This window comes from Carassius gibelio, chromosome B7 (assembly GCF_023724105.1).
Source record: "Carassius gibelio isolate Cgi1373 ecotype wild population from Czech Republic chromosome B7, carGib1.2-hapl.c, whole genome shotgun sequence".
In the NCBI taxonomy this organism is placed as follows: Eukaryota; Metazoa; Chordata; class Actinopteri; order Cypriniformes; family Cyprinidae; genus Carassius; species Carassius gibelio.
In genome coordinates this window covers 12,167,230-12,184,161 of record NC_068402.1, presented here as the reverse complement: position 1 = coordinate 12,184,161, position 16,932 = coordinate 12,167,230, and the positions used below count along the sequence as shown (strand labels likewise).

At 37.3% G+C, this 16,932-nt stretch overlaps 1 protein-coding gene across 1 annotated transcript; it reads right to left on the bottom strand.

Moving 5' to 3' along the window:
• Window positions 1–1,039: 1,039 nt before the first annotated feature.
• cd82a (CD82 molecule a) lies at window positions 1,040–15,615 on the bottom strand. Its single transcript, XM_052562215.1, has 9 exons — window positions 15,489–15,615; window positions 10,897–10,978; window positions 8,944–9,016; window positions 4,954–5,078; window positions 4,591–4,665; window positions 3,595–3,693; window positions 3,092–3,265; window positions 2,456–2,539; window positions 1,040–2,146 (listed from the first exon to the last, which is right to left on the bottom strand). Exons 2-9 carry the CDS (start codon window positions 10,957–10,959, stop codon window positions 2,069–2,071), a joined length of 771 nt encoding a protein of 256 aa, XP_052418175.1. The 5' UTR covers window positions 10,960–10,978; window positions 15,489–15,615; the 3' UTR covers window positions 1,040–2,068.
• Window positions 15,616–16,932: the final 1,317 nt, after the last annotated feature.

Sequence of the window (16,932 nt, the reverse complement as noted above, 5' to 3'; positions counted from 1 at the left end):
GTCAGCTGCTCTTTCTCACAGTGACCATCAGTCTATGATATGCTATTTCTCTCTTTATTCATTTATAAACATTAGGAACATTTGTATAACTAAATCACATTTACAAAACGGAGCTCAAGTGGAGAATGTGAGACTGTAAATATTGCTTATAAAATAGTTTCAAGACTACTTCATAAAAAAGTCAGCATTCAACAACTGTATACAGCTACTTGATAAAATAATTCTGCAGTCTATGAAAGCTATTAGAGCAAAGAGCAGCAGCTGTTGTTGTTTGGCGGGCTGGCAGAACATGATCGGAGCGATATTCCAGACTGCCTTCTGACAAAAGACTGCTCAGCTCCAACGTCAGCCCATCACCATTATAATTACAAGTGTAGCTCTGGAGACCTGGAGCAGAGCATTACCGGAAGGATGGGAAGGGAAACTGATGTCCTCTTTGAGCTGAATTACCACAGATTAATGGAGATCTAAATGTGCAGGTTAAAAAATAAAAAAAGCACACTGTGTTGAAGGTTTTCACATTGAAAATTCATATCATGATGCAGCATTTATGTGGATTTTTCTTCTCCAAAGCATTGGACATAAACGTCTAAAAAAGAAAAGTTGTCAATGAGTATGCATGTGTGTGGCAGCTGGGCAAGATTCTGTGAAAACAGGATGGAGCTCGGTGGGCAGGCCGGATGTGAAGAGAGCGAGCAGGTGGCAGTGAACCCTCTATTGTTGAGGGAGAGCGAAGGGTGGGCCGTGTCATTTAACACCTCATAGAAAAACAGAGGAGAAACAGACCACCATGATCATCCCTTGAGGAAGACCACCATTTGCCTGCAGAAATGATCAAAGACCAAGATAATATTTCTTACATTTAAGTTTTGTTTTTGATGGTTTACTAACACAGGGTAGATTGTTATTTACTCACCTATTATGCAAATCATTCTGAAAAAAACGTCCCAGTTCACATTAACTAGCACAGATGTGCTACTGCCACCTAGTGAAGATCTTACAAAAGTACACAGTGGACAAAAAACACAGAGAAAATAGGTTGGGTGAGTTATTTATTATAACACATTCAGCTTAGGTACATGTAGTTACAATAATTTCATAATTATTTGATAGGGAACTGTATTCCCTGTATTTAAAAAAAAATGATTTTATTAAAACATGAAAATAAGTGTGTACCTTTTATTAAGAATTCAAAGTTTTGCATATGCAAAATAACTATTACAGATGACAGAAAACACTGTTAGCATTTTTTTTTTCATTTATACTTGTCATAGCAAGTATACAATTAAAGTCGTAGTGGTGCCACAGGGGTTAATCTTCATTTTGGTTCACATCATCAAGGAATAGCTTTATATTGTACTTCCTTACAAATATGCTCAATTAAGCATGTAGAAAAGACATACAATTTATCATCTGTACAAAAAAAAGGCAAAAGTTTGACTCCCTAGACTTGTCAAAATCAACATGCAAATGAAAGCTAAAATATATACACACTAATAAAAAATCAACGCAACCTGAAACAACACTGGTGCACAAACATACATGATGGACTATAACACAGACAGCTTTCTTATTTGGGACATGCCACTAGGGCAGAGTGGGAATTGTGTCATTCTAACGCACGCTAAATATCTACAGAAAAGTCCCTTGATTTAACAAAAGCAGGCCTTGGTGGTTTTTCTGTTTTCTATAAAGCATAAACCGGAGTTTAATAGCATGTTACCTCATAGTGTGGGCTGCTATAATGAAGAAATATCAAAGCAAACAGAACAGCCTGGGTGTTAAAGCGTGTTGTTGTATAAATAGACTATTCAGGGGCTCCAGGACTCATCATAGGCTTTTCATTCATTTATGTGGGCAGCTTTCATGTTCTACACTTTAGACTGTCATACAATGGGCTATTCAAACTGGACTAAGAAGCTGATTAAATATCGAGTGAAATCTCGTGACTAAACATAACCCTAAAGTTTATGTTTTGTATATGCTGTAGAAGAAGAGGGAGATCGGTTGTTCCACGTAAATAAGTGAGGACTGAATACAATTGTGTGCAAGTGTCCGTGTTTCCTCCTCAGTACTTTGGCACTTTGGTGTAGTCCTCTTGGTGTACACTCTTGCAGAGGCCCATGGAAAGTATCATGCCGAGGACCTATAAGAAATAAACAATAGTAACTTCACTGAGATCAGAACAGAAATGTGCGATCTGTTCTTCTGGGTCATTACTCTAAGATACAAAAGCTAAAAGGTACATATTTGTACCTCATGTACCCCTAAATGGAAATCCTACAAATAAATGTACACATTAACACCTTTTAAAAAATGTACCACCCCAGTGACAGTTTTATTTTGTTTAGTATTGTAGAAATTACACAACGTCGCTGATTATAAACACCCCAACATTTCTTAGTAATGAAGAGGCGTATTGTTCATGTGGCATAGGGTAGAAGACATAACATACCTCTATGACAGCCACACCAAGGCAGATTCCCAAAATAATTCCATAATTTGTGAAGAGCCAGCTCCCCACATTCTCCATGCAGCCCTGATGAAGACAGAAAAACACTATGTCATGAGATCTTTAATTTGAACTAGACCCGTTTCCAAATTCATTCTGCTCAACATTCATAAAATTATGAAAGAGAGAAGTATGTGAAATATATTTTGCTTGTCATCATCTTCCCCAGGCGTGGATAATAATGCAGTGTTTAGCAAAACTATATATGTATCATAACAAAGGATACTCCACCCATTCATCTGTTTAATCGTCTTCATGTGGTTCCAAACATGTATGACTGACTCACTTTATTGGAACCCAAGATATTGTGAAGAATTTGGGTAAACAGTTTCAGTTCCCATTGATAAGCATATTTTTGACCATACAGTGGAAGTCAACGAAACTGTTTGGTTACTAATATTTTTTAGAATATCTTGTGTTTCACAGACGAAAGAAAGTCATACAGGTTTGGAAACACAATTTCATTGGGCGGACTATCGCTTTAACAACGCAGAATTACACAAAACGCTAGGAATTTTTAGAGATTAAGACTTACTTAACACATTAAAATGATTAATTGACAACCAATATTTCCTATACCGTCTCATAGATGGGCCAATCATTAGATGAGGCCTGACAGAACCCGCTGTCAGCCACATTAGGTACTGGGTGGGAAGAATTGTGGCAGGAGCATGGGTACAGTTCCACTGAACTGTTCCTAATCCTTTGGTTCCCAAACCAGTCCTGACGTCCATTCCAGCCACAACACTGCATCTAAGAGACACGGAGAAGAAACAACGGGGCATTAAGTATTTGATATTGTTATCTTGACTACTATAGAAAAAGGTATGCTGCATTCAGCCTACTACACACAAAAAAACAATGAGTCTTTTAAATATAAACAAATGAACAGTCATCAGTCTTGATGTCAGTTCTGAAAGGCTAAACTGACAAGCTAACAAGCATTTCTACATTCCAGAGCATGAACCTCCCACAGAAACCGAGTGGTTTTCATGGCAATACATTCAAATACATAGAGGACATATAAAACATGTCTCTAGTCTGAATTAAAGACAATGAATGTTACGCCCCTTCATACTCACTGTTCTCTGGAGGTAGTCCCAGGCCTGCTCTGCGGTTTTGTTCTGTCCGGGGTAGTTCACCACGACTTGGGACACTATTTTGTTTGCCTCCTTCCTCAACTGCAAGGAGAGTTAAGCAGGTCAACGGTTTATATTTCTAGCCCCAGGTATTTGACCTGAGACTCACTTTGCTAACTGAGGAAACAGTTGTTACTAAACTTCTAAAATGGAACAGAGTACAAACACACTAATTGGAACCAAATCTTACACTGTATGCTCATCTTGTCTCCAAGTCGGTTCACATTTATTTCCAAGATGACAGATAAGCAAATAAAGGATAACATCTATAAATCTACTTGCATTTAAATGCTTTACTATGGCGTCCTCAGAGACACTCGGTGCTAAAGTGTTTGTGTACATTCGTCCTCATCCTGTGTCCAACATATGTGATTCTTTTTCTCATGGGTCATCATGGTATAGGTCTGTTAAACAATAGCAATCCTGAAATGCATATATTTTTTGGTATATGCGATAGGGGGCAGTATATTTTCATTTTCAGCCCCTGAACATCTCTTGACCTCATTTCAAGCTGCTCAAGCCAGAATTCTAAGCAAAACCTTCACAATGAATTCTAGCTGGCAAATGGAACACATGGAGATCTGACCTCAGCTTTTCCAAAGCATTTTAACATGCATGCAAGCCCGAAGTTTCTTGCTCACAAAAATATTTTGATGCTAGGCTTTAAGAGATGGTTCAACCACAAATAAAAATTCTGTCTTGATCAAAACCTGTATGACTTTTTCACAGAAGCAGCTATTTTGGAGATCAATTAAGCTCAACACAACAGTAATTTTATGAACTGGAGACTATTGTTCTAAATATGTTGTTTTGCATTCCACAGAAAGAAATGAAGTCATACAGGTTTGGAACGATACGAGGGGAGGTAAATGTTTACATTCTCATTTTTGAGTGAATGATCCCTTTACAGCAGCCACATTAGAGCATTCACTCACTCACCAAATCCCGCTGGAAGTAGATGAGAATGGCGACAGCCACTTGAGCAAGGAGGATGAGCAATAGGCAGGTGAAGTACTGTAGAGAGAAAAAGACAATAGATTCAGATATCACAGACTCAAAAACATATGTCAGCCTCACATATGTACTGCACATATGTGCAACAGAAACATAACAGGTGGTTCAGTAGTCTTTTCGGGTCATGTGACACGAAACCACTCAGCACAGAAAATTTACATGTGAAAACAGAAGTTCCTTTTGTACTTCAAGTTTGCATAAGTAAAAAAACATGTGATATACAAAAAACAAACAGCAACTAAATTAGGATAAAACTGTGCTAAATATTGGAACATCTTTGTGTCTTACCAATCCAAGCAAACAGCGGATTTCATAGATGGCCCCAAGACAGCCCAGAAATCCCAGAAGCATGGAAAATGAGCCCACACCAATCAGAATATAAGAGACCACCTTCAGGACCATGGATGAATCCTCTGTTAGTGAGAAATACAAACGTAATTCTTGTTACAAACTAATCATAATTGTTTTAATGAGCATTTAGTAAACATAACAGTAATTCAGTTATTTTCCACACTTTGGTAACACCAAAAAAATTGGTCATTCAATAGTTAACAAGAAACAGCAATGAAAAATACTTTCATGTTTGTATGTTTTTTGAATGAACACATCTTTTATACAGCATTCAATTCTATAAAGTGACAGTAAAGACTTACAAATTGTTTTAATAAATGCTGTTCTTTAGAATTTTCTATTTATCAAAGTATCCTAAGAAAGTACCATGGTTCCACAAAAATACTAGGCAGAAAACAGTTTTTGACATCAATAATATTAAATCTTTCTGAAGCACCAAGTCAACATATTAGAATGGTTTTTGAAGGATCATGTGACACAAGACTGGAGTACTGACTGCAAGAAAAATTCAGCTTTGCCATAATAGAATAAATTACTTACTGACCCCAATTTTTTTAAACAGTAAGAGTATATTTTTTTCATTTTAAGTTGTAGAAATTAAAATATGTTTACAAGAAACAATAGCATGTTTACAATAAATGACCTCATTTTTATTTTACCAGTACTTTTTTTATGATCTGTTGAGGTTTACATTTAGCGCAACCACTTCAGCTCTACAAATGAAATGCAGTAGTGCTGGTCACTTTGCATGCCCAAAACTAATTTTGGTCTCAAATACTCCAAGCCAGTAAATACAGTCTCGGGTTGTCCTCATGAATATGCATTGTGTAATGTTGAGATGGGGTTGGCAAGTCTCCCTTGCTATCCTGACTGAGACATGAAGGTCTATAGTACTGGGCGATGCTCACTATACGCTGTTGAACAGTTGGGTCAGACATTCTGTGGCTTCACCTCAAAGCACATTCTCCAACTGTGTCCTGGTCCTGCTTCAGTCAAGCTTTCATGCATATTGACTGAAAAGCCTCTGTCATATCATCCTGCCTCGAAATACCTCAATGGCTCCCCAGCAAAAACAACATTAACACAGACAGCCTTGCAAACAATACCACAGTGTGATTGTGGGTGCAGAGAATACAATGTAACCCGATGCAATCATCATTACGAAACCAAGCACTAAGATGAGATGACCATCAGCATGATTACAGCATGCGTCAAAGCACAAATACCAGAATGAGTTCATCTTTTGACATGGTTGAGAAGGCACTCTCTACATAATTTAGGCTATTTAGAAATTAATGATTAAGAGAGAACTGGATACTTGGAAACCCACACGCTGGAAACTAAGAACCAGCAGACTGGATTTATTAAGCAAACAAATCCTGCATCCTAAGGAACAATGTGGAGTGAGGTATCTTATTTGGAATCATTTCAGGTCATTCTGTTCACTGCAAAAAAATAAAGAATTCTCACAAGATTCACAGCAGTTGGTTGCTTTGAAATGTCTGACTTGACTATCGGTAAACAGCTGTTAATGCAATTAAGAAAATTGTCAGAATTTTAAAATGGAAATACTGTGACGAGGGTCTTTTGTGCCACATGGTAAATATTATCAAAATTATATGTCGCCATAACAATTCCACAAACAACAGCAGAATAAAGAACTAGACCTTATTCCTTAACAAAGCAAAAGCATTTTATATGCAACCACTATGTTCAGCAGAAACCAAGTTCAAAGCATTTGGCCAACTGCAATGAACGCAACAATTCTGTTTCAGTTTTTCCATCCAGTGCCCAAACCCCAAGAATGGGCAGTGACATTGCAAATAAAAGCATAAAACATGTCTGCATTTCAGCTTTGAATGTGTGGGCCTTTGTAGCTTCAGTACTGTAAATCTCAAACCACCCCATGCTGGTGAAGTGCCTAATGCTGTCTAACGGAAACAGGAAAATCCTCTAGGGATCAGTTGAGCCAGTGAAGGCCACTGGCATCTGGATTAGAGAAACAATGATGTTCAGAATACTTTTTTTTTTTTTTTTTTTTTACTATGGGCTCACAGTTTGTTTGCAGGGCCTGGAGTCCCAGCAGCCGCTGTGCACTGCAGGAATGTGTCTGTCAGATGAATTATGACGTGCAAAGGAGGAATACGAGAAGCTGACAGATTCACTGCTGTTGGTATCATGCTATGGTGCAAGCCTGCACTTTTTAAAATCAGTTTTCTGCTCTGAACAATCAATCAAACTAAAAACTGTTCATGGCGCAACTCCTCAGACTGGGTTCAAGTCTTGGGTCCGGTTCACTACATTTTGGAAGACAGCTTTTAAAATACTCTGACCCTTTCCAAGTCAACTACTGTATTGGTTCCGTAAATCTGAGGACTGTCAGTGCACTTTGAGCAGTGTTCATTTTCACACAAACTTATGTTGTAGACTATAATAAAATTCAGTCAGTAGTTATATTCATTCATTTTAGTTAGTTATACTTGGAATAAAATGACCTCTAATTTTAGTCTATGAGAAAGAATAAAATTAAGGTAAATATTTAAACATTTTATATAATACATTTAAACCAGCATTCATTCTCTGTTCAGTTTTATTTTATAGCACTCAAAAAACATAATTTTTTTTATGTTGCTATTGAAGGATTATTGAAATAATTAATATACTTTCTAGGTTTTACTTTTCAAATAGTGTTAGTTTTTTTGTTTGTTTGTTTTTTTGAAGTAAGGAAAACATTTTTGCAAATGCAAAAAAATGCTTAAAAAAAATCTACAAAAAAACTGTTTTCAACGCTTATAATAATATGAAATGCTTCTTGATCAACAAATCAGCTTATTAGAATGATTTCTATAGGACCATGTGACACTGAAGACTGGAGTAATGCTGCTGAAAATTCAGCTTTGCCATCACAGGAATTAATTACATATTTAAAATAGAAACAGTTCCTTAAAATTGCAATTATATTTCACATTATTTCTGTTTTACTGTATTTCTGAATAAAAAACGCAGCCTTGGGGAGCATAAGACACTCCTCTAAAAAATCTTCCTGTTCCCAAACTTTTGAACTGCCTTATAGATTAAGACCACTTACAATTAATTGACAGAGGCAGATAGAGGCTCATTCTTTTGTATACACTTGCTCACTAGTGTTAATTTGTTCTTTCAAATGACTAATGCATCGAGAGGCCTGATCTGAGCATTGACGTGACGCATGCTAATGAGACAGCGCTAAAAGAGGCCTGTGTGGCAGCGAGAGAGCACCTGCAGACTGCCTCAGACGTGCACTGTCACACACAGGCCCTGCCTGGCTCGCACACAAAGCTGTGAACTCAATAGCTGATCTGAAGCCAGCTGTGAACATCCAGCTCTGGCCTGCTCGGCAGTGTCTGTAAGACCCAGACCCAGTGACCTAGAGCTCCCTGCAATGGCCTCTGGGATGGAAAACAGATCAGAAGTGTCCGGGGGGGAGGGGTGTTGAAAAATACAGAGCCCATCATGGACAATCTGTCCAAAAGCCTGAATCATGCCTTTTAAGAAAAGACTAACAGTGATCATCAAACAAAATGAAACGAGAGACAGATGGCCCCTGTAAAAGTGGGTCTGAGTCACTGGCACACAAGCCCAGGGGGTTTTATTCAAAGGTAGAATGGGTTAAAACTTCACTAATGAGAGCATAAAAAGACAAGACCGACAACCAACTCTTCTCATCGCTTCCTCTGGAGTTTACTACAACCATCTAACGGCAAAAGAACTCTCCCACAGGGCATTCAATAGCCTTTTAGATTAATGTGAAACGCATTTCAAGCCATCCCAGAGAAAATGGCCAGGAAAGTAGATTTTGGTTATTAGGAACATCATTTTCCTGCTTGTTCGCCTGCATGGTGTTTTATGGTCTTCTCTTAGTTGCACACATTTTTTGCAGACACTTACCCAACAACGCAATGAGGTTCTGATTGTCTAGGAGGATCCACAGTCCAAATCCCATAATCGTAGCTCCGAAGATCTGTAGAGGGATAAAAAGGAAAAGACAGGGTGCAGAGGAAGAGAAAAGGGAGAAAAAAGAAGTAGAGAATCAATCATGTGCTACAGGACAAGAGGGGAATGAGGGGCCCCAATTGTCAGTTTACAAGCTGCAACTTGTTCACCCCAAATCTCTTGGACAGAGCTAAAGATGGAAAGTCTAGTATTAATGTGTTCCCTGGAAGTCAGGAAAGTTGTGTGCTGGTGTGTGTGTGAGTATGTAACAAACACACCAATCCTGGCCCGTAGGAAGCTATGAACTGTTGCCTGATCTCGAACTGTGGGGTTCCAGTTCTGCTTTGCGCTCAGCTCACATCTGGGACTGATTGGGCCATGCTTGTGCGTGGCAGTGGCAGGAGGGAAGAGGAGGAGAGGGGAGGGGGAGCTCGACGGATGTTCCATGAGTTTGAGAACACCACAGCTTTCCCTAAACCCACTCGAACAAGCGCTCCGTCTACTCTTCTTATGTCTAACACCAGGGCACATGCTGGGGTGTGTGGTTTAGGAGTGCATGCTGGAGCACTAAAAGCCCCGATATGCTCACAGTAAACTTCTTTTGCGTTCTTAGATCAGGGGTCAGGTTCTTCAGGGTTTTCCAGAAAGGTCAATTTGAACATTTTGGCCTGATTTCGTCTTAAATTGTCACACCAGTTCGTTCCTCGATTTGCTTGAAGTATAATTGGGCCTTCATTTGTCAAAATGCTGTTTAAGCTTATTTTGACTACGGTTTATGATTTCTCCATGCAGATCCTCTAGTTATTCTGGTTCGATGAATAACAAAGGTGCATGGAAATACAGAATAAATGGTGATGAAGGTAAACCCAGCAACAGCTCTTAAATCAAACCAATGTATTCCAGCACACAGTTCTTTGATAGTGCAAATCCTACAAAATGCTAAAATATAAACATTTATAAACAATAGAATATTTGAATGTGTTTCATTTCTATGTACTAATCTACTGTTATCACTTTGAATAAAAGCATTCCCTAAATAATATAAAATGCTGTTGTAATGAATAATTGAATAATTGGAAACTGCCAATCAGAACACACAAATAAGACCAAATTATGCTGTTATATATCTGACTTATTTAAACATTTTCCTGGGCTCATTTAAAGAAGTATTTAACTGCACTGGTTGGGTTACAAATGGTTGAAATAAATCACTGGGCTCTTCCTTTCGAGCACCCAGGTCTGCGGAGAATAAACTTGGATCAGAGATTTCATTTCTTTTTTCTACATGGAACAAGCCCAAGAATGACAAGGGAGGGCAGGCTGTTTCTCTCTGAGATGGAGAAAAGTAAACTGTCTGGGTAACAAATGGCAAACACTTCATCTGGATGATATCTGGAGTGCATTCTTGTGACAGAAAGATGCGAGACTGCTGTGGCGCACCTACAACTAATAAACATATGTTGCTGTTGTTTTTCATCAACTGTAAACAGGATTGACTTATTTATATGAACGTGAGCCCTGGCTCAGTGAATATCAGTGTTAAACTAATGTAATGAATACTTGGACACCAGTTATGAGTGAGCTAAAAAAGCATAATTTATAAAAAGAAACAGGCTTGGGAAAAGGTTTGGTAGAATGTTTCAAAAGCAGTTTGCCCAAATCTAATCTTAACATTAACCTATATTAATAAATTCAGTAAAAACACTATTATTAGTTCATGATACTTAGAGCATTAAAAATGCTGAGCTTTATTCTAAGTGTAACATCTAATGCTAACATTCTGTTGTTGAGGTTTATTAATCCTAATCAAGAAACAATAACAAAGTCAAAGCACGTCAAATGACTGAAATAACTGAAATAACTGAAATAACTGAACTTGTTTTTTAAAAACGAAAAACTGAAACTTACAAAGAAGATCAAGTTGAAGAAAAACAGGAAGTACTTGGTGGCAGCGATGCATCCTTTCCCCATTTTGTTGACCTTTGAAAACCTAAAACAGAAAAACAGCAGTAAATTAAGGATCAGAGTCTATGATGCATGACACAGATTAAGAGAAATGGCAAAAGGGCAACATAATGTTTAATTCATTAAAAACGAACAGACAGCTGTAAGGATTACACTTCTTTTTTTTACTTTTTGGAATGATTAGATATGAGTGCTGAACAGAAAAATAGATCAGAATCTGTTAACAAAGGTACACCGTTTTCCTCATGCACACAGACTATTAATATATATGTTTGCTACTTTTTATAAATTCAGTACCACTTCCCCTTGCCTTCAGACAGAGCATGCTGTCAACATCAGATAAATCTATGGAGTACTCAGATCTAAATTCCACAGGATCGCTCAATACGCTTCTCTGGACTGTGTGATGGCTGTAGCCACAGTTTTCTGATGATGACCCATATTCCTGCTATCAATAATAGGTTAGTATTATACAGGCTTCTCGTGCTATTTGTGGGACAGATGGTGTGCTGCATGGCACACTTTGGCACACAGTGATGAGAAGCAGTTATAAAGCAACAACACAAAGTGGATCAGGCCACAGATGAAGAAAACACTATTGCAGGAACCATTTATGGACAAGCACAGGAGCTCATTCAGAGCTTTCTTACAGTGGAGATGAATGGATGTACTTTCATCCCTCCTCTCAGAGCATCGGAAGAACCTCTTTTACAGTAAAATTAAATCAGTGAATATCACCTTTGACCGGGAGTATCAATAGTTAAGCAGAGAAGCAGCAGAGCATTGTATGGGTAACATGTACTGTTCAAAAATATGAGGCACATTTTTTGTTGATGAAAAAAAAAAAAAAAAAAAAAATCTTATTAGCCACATTTGTCAGTAATTTCATTGAGACTGGGTTTAAAAAAAAAAAAAGCATATCAACAGTTTGAGGTCAGTGTTTTTAGAAGAAATCAATACTTTTATTCAGCAAAGATGCATTAAATTGATCAAAAGGAAAATAGTAAAGGGTTTTACAATATTACTTAGAAAAGATTTCTACTTTAAGTAAATTATGTTCTTTGAACATTCTATTTGGCAATGAATTCTAAAAAGCAGCACAACTGCATCAACACGGATAATATTGAATGTTTTCTAGAAGACTGATTTCTGAAGGATCATATGACACTGAAAACAGGAGTAAAATCAAAGGAATAAATTACATTTCAGAATATATTAATATAAAAACAGTTATTCTAAATTGCTATAATATTTCACAATTGTACCTTTTTTTACTGTAAAATATTTTTGATCAAATAAATGCAACCGTAGTGAACATAAAAAATACTAACACAGACTTCAGTAATTGTCTAAGGGAGGATAAAAGTGGATAAAGGAGCCAAAATATCCCATGAGCCAATGTCTGTCCGAGTTTCTTAGTCTTTTTTTCTTGAAGTTATGTAACCGATTAAAACTTCCACAAGCAAACTTGCATGAACTTTAACTTGTGAGACAGGAATACAATTCAAAACATGTTGAACTTACTCGTTTTATTTTAGTTTTAAAGAACCGATCGCAGTGCTGCTGAGCAGAGGCCAACCAGCTCAGTTGAAAATCTCTCATATTTTTCTACCATGGGAGGGATTGTAATGTGTTTTTCAGATGCAGCAGAAGTCTGTGGAATCAAATTACCTGCACTTCCTCATTCTGCAGAGTGCTTGTTTACACAAGACATAAACAAAATGCGGTTATAAACAAATTCAACCTTGATAAAAACACTGTTGGGATTTGGATCAAGGCAAACACTGACCTGATGTACCACACATGAAGGTCACAGCTTATGTCTACACACATGTAACTTGTCCATCCTCAGTCAAACAGATAAAAAGTGTGTCACAATGCGCTCAAATTTGAATTAGGCCAACACACCACCACAGGCAATGTGACATGGCAATATATATTAATTGTTTATCAGTAGTAGTTTATCTTATCTCCTCACTGCTGAAATTGCTTTAGCAGCTAAATAAATCACCTGTAAAGCAAAGCAAAGATTGCGGAATGAGTATTGCCACTTTGAGAGTATCTATTAAGCAATTACAATTATCCTTTGAGGAGAGCCAGGCTCAGCCCTCATTCTGAAGTTCATCAGCATTCAGCTCATCTACCCAGTGTACACTGGGGCTCTAGTTCACACCCCAATCTCCAACCACCCTCCCCCACATTCACACAGATAGAACCAGCTTTGATTTCCCACCGCGACAATGACGGCTTTCAGCCATGCTTTTCAAATCGAACAAAAGGAGAAACTCCACAGACTCAGGAGCCCACTGTAGCCGTGAAGTTAACACCAAGCTGATGACATCCCTACAGGGGTGGCAACTTTAACATCCAAAGTAAACATATAAGTGCACAAGTGTTATGAAATCTTTTACTAGAAGTTCAAGCATCTTTGCTGATTGAGCAAGCGTGCTTTATATAATACCATTGAGCTTCCTTGCAATCGGTTAAGATATAAAATGAAGCCTAGAGCTGATGAATCAAGGCCTTCTAGTCTTTGTCACTTTCACAACAACTTCATTTAAACTTGCGCATGCCAAACAGTTTGCCATGGTAACCATCAAGCGGGCTGGCATGAAGGGGTGTAGAGTGTCCCCTCTTGAGAGACTAAACAGTCTCACACTCCTCACAGCATGCAGAAAAAAGAAAAGTGAAACCACAAATAAGGGGAAGCCCACTGGGCTATCCACAGTTACTTCAGGCAGAAACAAGGCTTATATTCATTAGGACGGTTAATCTCACCACCTGAACACAAAGACCAACTTGATGGCACCAGTCGTGTTAAAGTGGGCTGCACAAGCAGCTACTAAAATGGCCCAGAGGGGTTATTAAAGTTGACTAGTTTTATGATGAGTGACGATTATGATTTAGAAAAGCAATTACATTTTAACAACAGGGAGGAACCTATTTTTGTTTCTGAAACATCACCTATTAATGGAATGCAGGCAAACTGGAATTGTAATTCAAAGTGTTGTTGTTTAGAAGCTGTTATAGGGAAACTCAGATTTGTTATGTTTTGTTAACTTCATCTCAGATGTGTATCCTAAAATTCCCGGTGAACTTAAATTAAACATGGATGAGATGACCATGGACATACAGTAAAAGTATGGAGCTATAAAAATCTGAATATGGATATCATAGAACAGATCATTTGGTTTTATAAGAAAAATAGATTGTAAATGTTTTCACTGGCCATAATTGAATATCCTGGTGTCTATTTGTCTCTTTTTTTATTTTCATTGCTGTCTAGATGACACAGCTTAGACAGTGAAGTTCTGAGTTCTGAGATGTTTCTTTCCTACAGGTATATTTGCATCTCACCACTGTGTAAATTAATCAGCAAAGTATTTAAAGTATAATGTATTACTGTTGCTAGGCTATTAATGCATTGTTTTGTCACTTACAATAGGTTACAGATTTGTAGTTCAACTTAAGGGAAATTTTACCCAAAAATGAAAGTTCTTTCATCATTTACTCACCCTTCAAGATGTTCAAAACCTGCATGAATTTCTTTCCTCTGCTGAACATCAAGATATTTTTAGGGGACAGTTTCTGGTCACCATTGACTCCCATTGTATTTTTTTCCATACTATGGATGACAATGGGAACCAGCAACTGTTTGGCTACCCATATTCTTTAAAATATAATTTTTAAAAAGAAGAAATGAGCAACTTGAGTGTGAGTAATGAATGACAGACAGTTTAGTAAAACCTAATTTGCAGGCAAAGGTGGATTCAAACTACACAGTTACTGTGTAAATCAAATTCATATTAGTCGCCAAAAAAAAAAAAAAAAAAAGTTATTATAAATCACTTGCCAAATCACTTACAGTTGTAAACCGACTTGACCTACATTGGACAGATCTCACATTACAGTTCATAACCAGTGAATTAAACCATCCTCACAAAGAGAGCCCCCTGAAAAAAACTTTTAAAGCTGAAAAACACTATGAGAAGGCGAGGAAACAAAACTAACAAGTAAACTATTTTGAGGACTATAATACATTGTAAACACTCCTTATCCTGACTGATAATATCAGTCCAAGGACCACATTTTAAACTGAAAACGAAATCATGCCAAACAAGTGAGAGAATAAACAACCCCTAACATGAATTCATAACGTATTATAGAAGCAAACTATGAATAGGAAATTAAATCCAAACTAGAATAGTGAAGGCGTTATTAAAACTGTTGAAAAGCGACGATTATACATTCTGCTTTTACTGCATTAACACACAAACTAGACTACTCACAGAAAATGTTACACATGATACGCCAAAACATTACAAGTGTCTGTGATATTAAAACAGGAAAGAAAATCATGGACACGATCTAAATGACCAACTCATGACTATTTTCTAGGCTATTTAAACTTTTCATTTTTTTTTTCAGTTTCCCATCTTCAGTTGTTAAAGATGAAGCTATAGCCTGACGAAATATTCAGGATAAGATATACAACAATCATGACATAAAAGTTTATGTTTTCAAAAAATACTCACGTCTAGTGTCGGGATGGGAAAATGAGAAAAGTACAACAGATGTCAGCTGCGCGTCTCGTCCAGCGTTTTTGAGTCCAGTGCGAGCGAGCAGCCTGAGTTTGAGGATAAAGGCAGCTCTCGGTCTCCACCAAGTGGCTTCCGTCCTCTTGGGGGCCTCAGTAGACATCATCAAAATATCTTTGAAATTCTTCACCGTTGTTACAACAAACAAAATTAACTCTTTTTTTTTTTTTTGTCTCCTAAAATGTTTCAGGTGATCCAGAAGCGAGTTTTTTTCAGACCCAATTTAAGTTAAATAATTTTAGCGAAAGTGTAAAAGGAAAAAAAAAATGTTTCGTTTAAGAAAAGTTTGGAATCAATACCATTTGGTTTACCTACCACCATCTAGACAGTTGACATTTTATTTTAAATTGTACTTTACTTGCACATAGGAAGATACATCCTGAGCATCTTAACCACAGGGCTAGCAAGAATCTGTTCGCACTTTTGTCTCGCACGTCTCTTTTTCTAGACATCTTCTAGAAAAGATAGTTCACAACTGCAGACTATATGGATGCAGTATGTTTGGTGACTCTCATAGCACAGAAAATAGGCCTAATACAAACTCAAATTTCAGTCTCAAGCAAGAATTTGTTCGGGAGACTACCTAATTAACTGGCTTCACACTCCAAGTCATCTTTGAGAAAACTAGCATTCATTTAAAGAATGCCATGTGCCAAAGTGGATGTAGCAGAAGCATAAATGACAGCATGTAGGGGGAAAAGAAAAGTGAAAGCTTCAACAGAGGGTAAACCCAATTACTTGAACCTGAAGCAAACATTAGAACAGTTGAGCTGGACCAAAGCTACAGTATGCTCACCACTCACCTGTCATCAGCAGTCAATAATGAAAGTGAAAGATGAAATCATCTAAGAAACACCATCTGCTGCAGCTGAAATCTTTTTAGATACTACATAAATGACAGCATGTAGAAGAAAAGTAAAACCCCTAACAAACACAGTTACTTTGGCCAAAAACAAGCATTACATTCAGAACAGTTAAGCAGCAAATATATGTAATGGTACATTTAGGCTTTTAAATTACCATGTATGAAATCTATTGTCATATTAAGTAAAATGTAAACCTATTAGGAATTATGGAAAATAGTCATACATTAAAGGGTTAGTTCATCCAAAAGTGAAAATTAGGACATATGAATGCAGAGTTATTTTAAAAAAAATTCTTTGATCTTTCAAGCTGTTTGATGCCACCCAGCGGGTGCTGCACTGCATCGGTCCAAGAGAATTTTAATAAAAAAGGTAATCCATTTTTATTTTTTTAAAGGGGTGGGAACAAAGGCCTTCTGTAGCGAATCTATTCGTTTTTGTAAGAAAAATATCCATATTCAAAATGTAAATCACTTTAATCTAGCTTGCGCTCACGGTTGTAAAAATCTCTTCTTGAC

Coding starts and splice junctions, on each gene's coding strand:
- cd82a (XM_052562215.1), bottom strand. CDS start 10,959: ATGGGGAAAGGATGCATCGCTGCCACCAAGTACTTCCTGTTTTTCTTC. Junction 5,079..8,943: donor GAACCTCATTGCGTTGTTGG/GTAAGTGTCTGC, acceptor TCTCACTAACAG/AGGATTCATCCATGGTCCTG. Junction 3,266..3,594: donor GGGACTACCTCCAGAGAACA/GTGAGTATGAAG, acceptor CGTGTCTCTTAG/ATGCAGTGTTGTGGCTGGAA.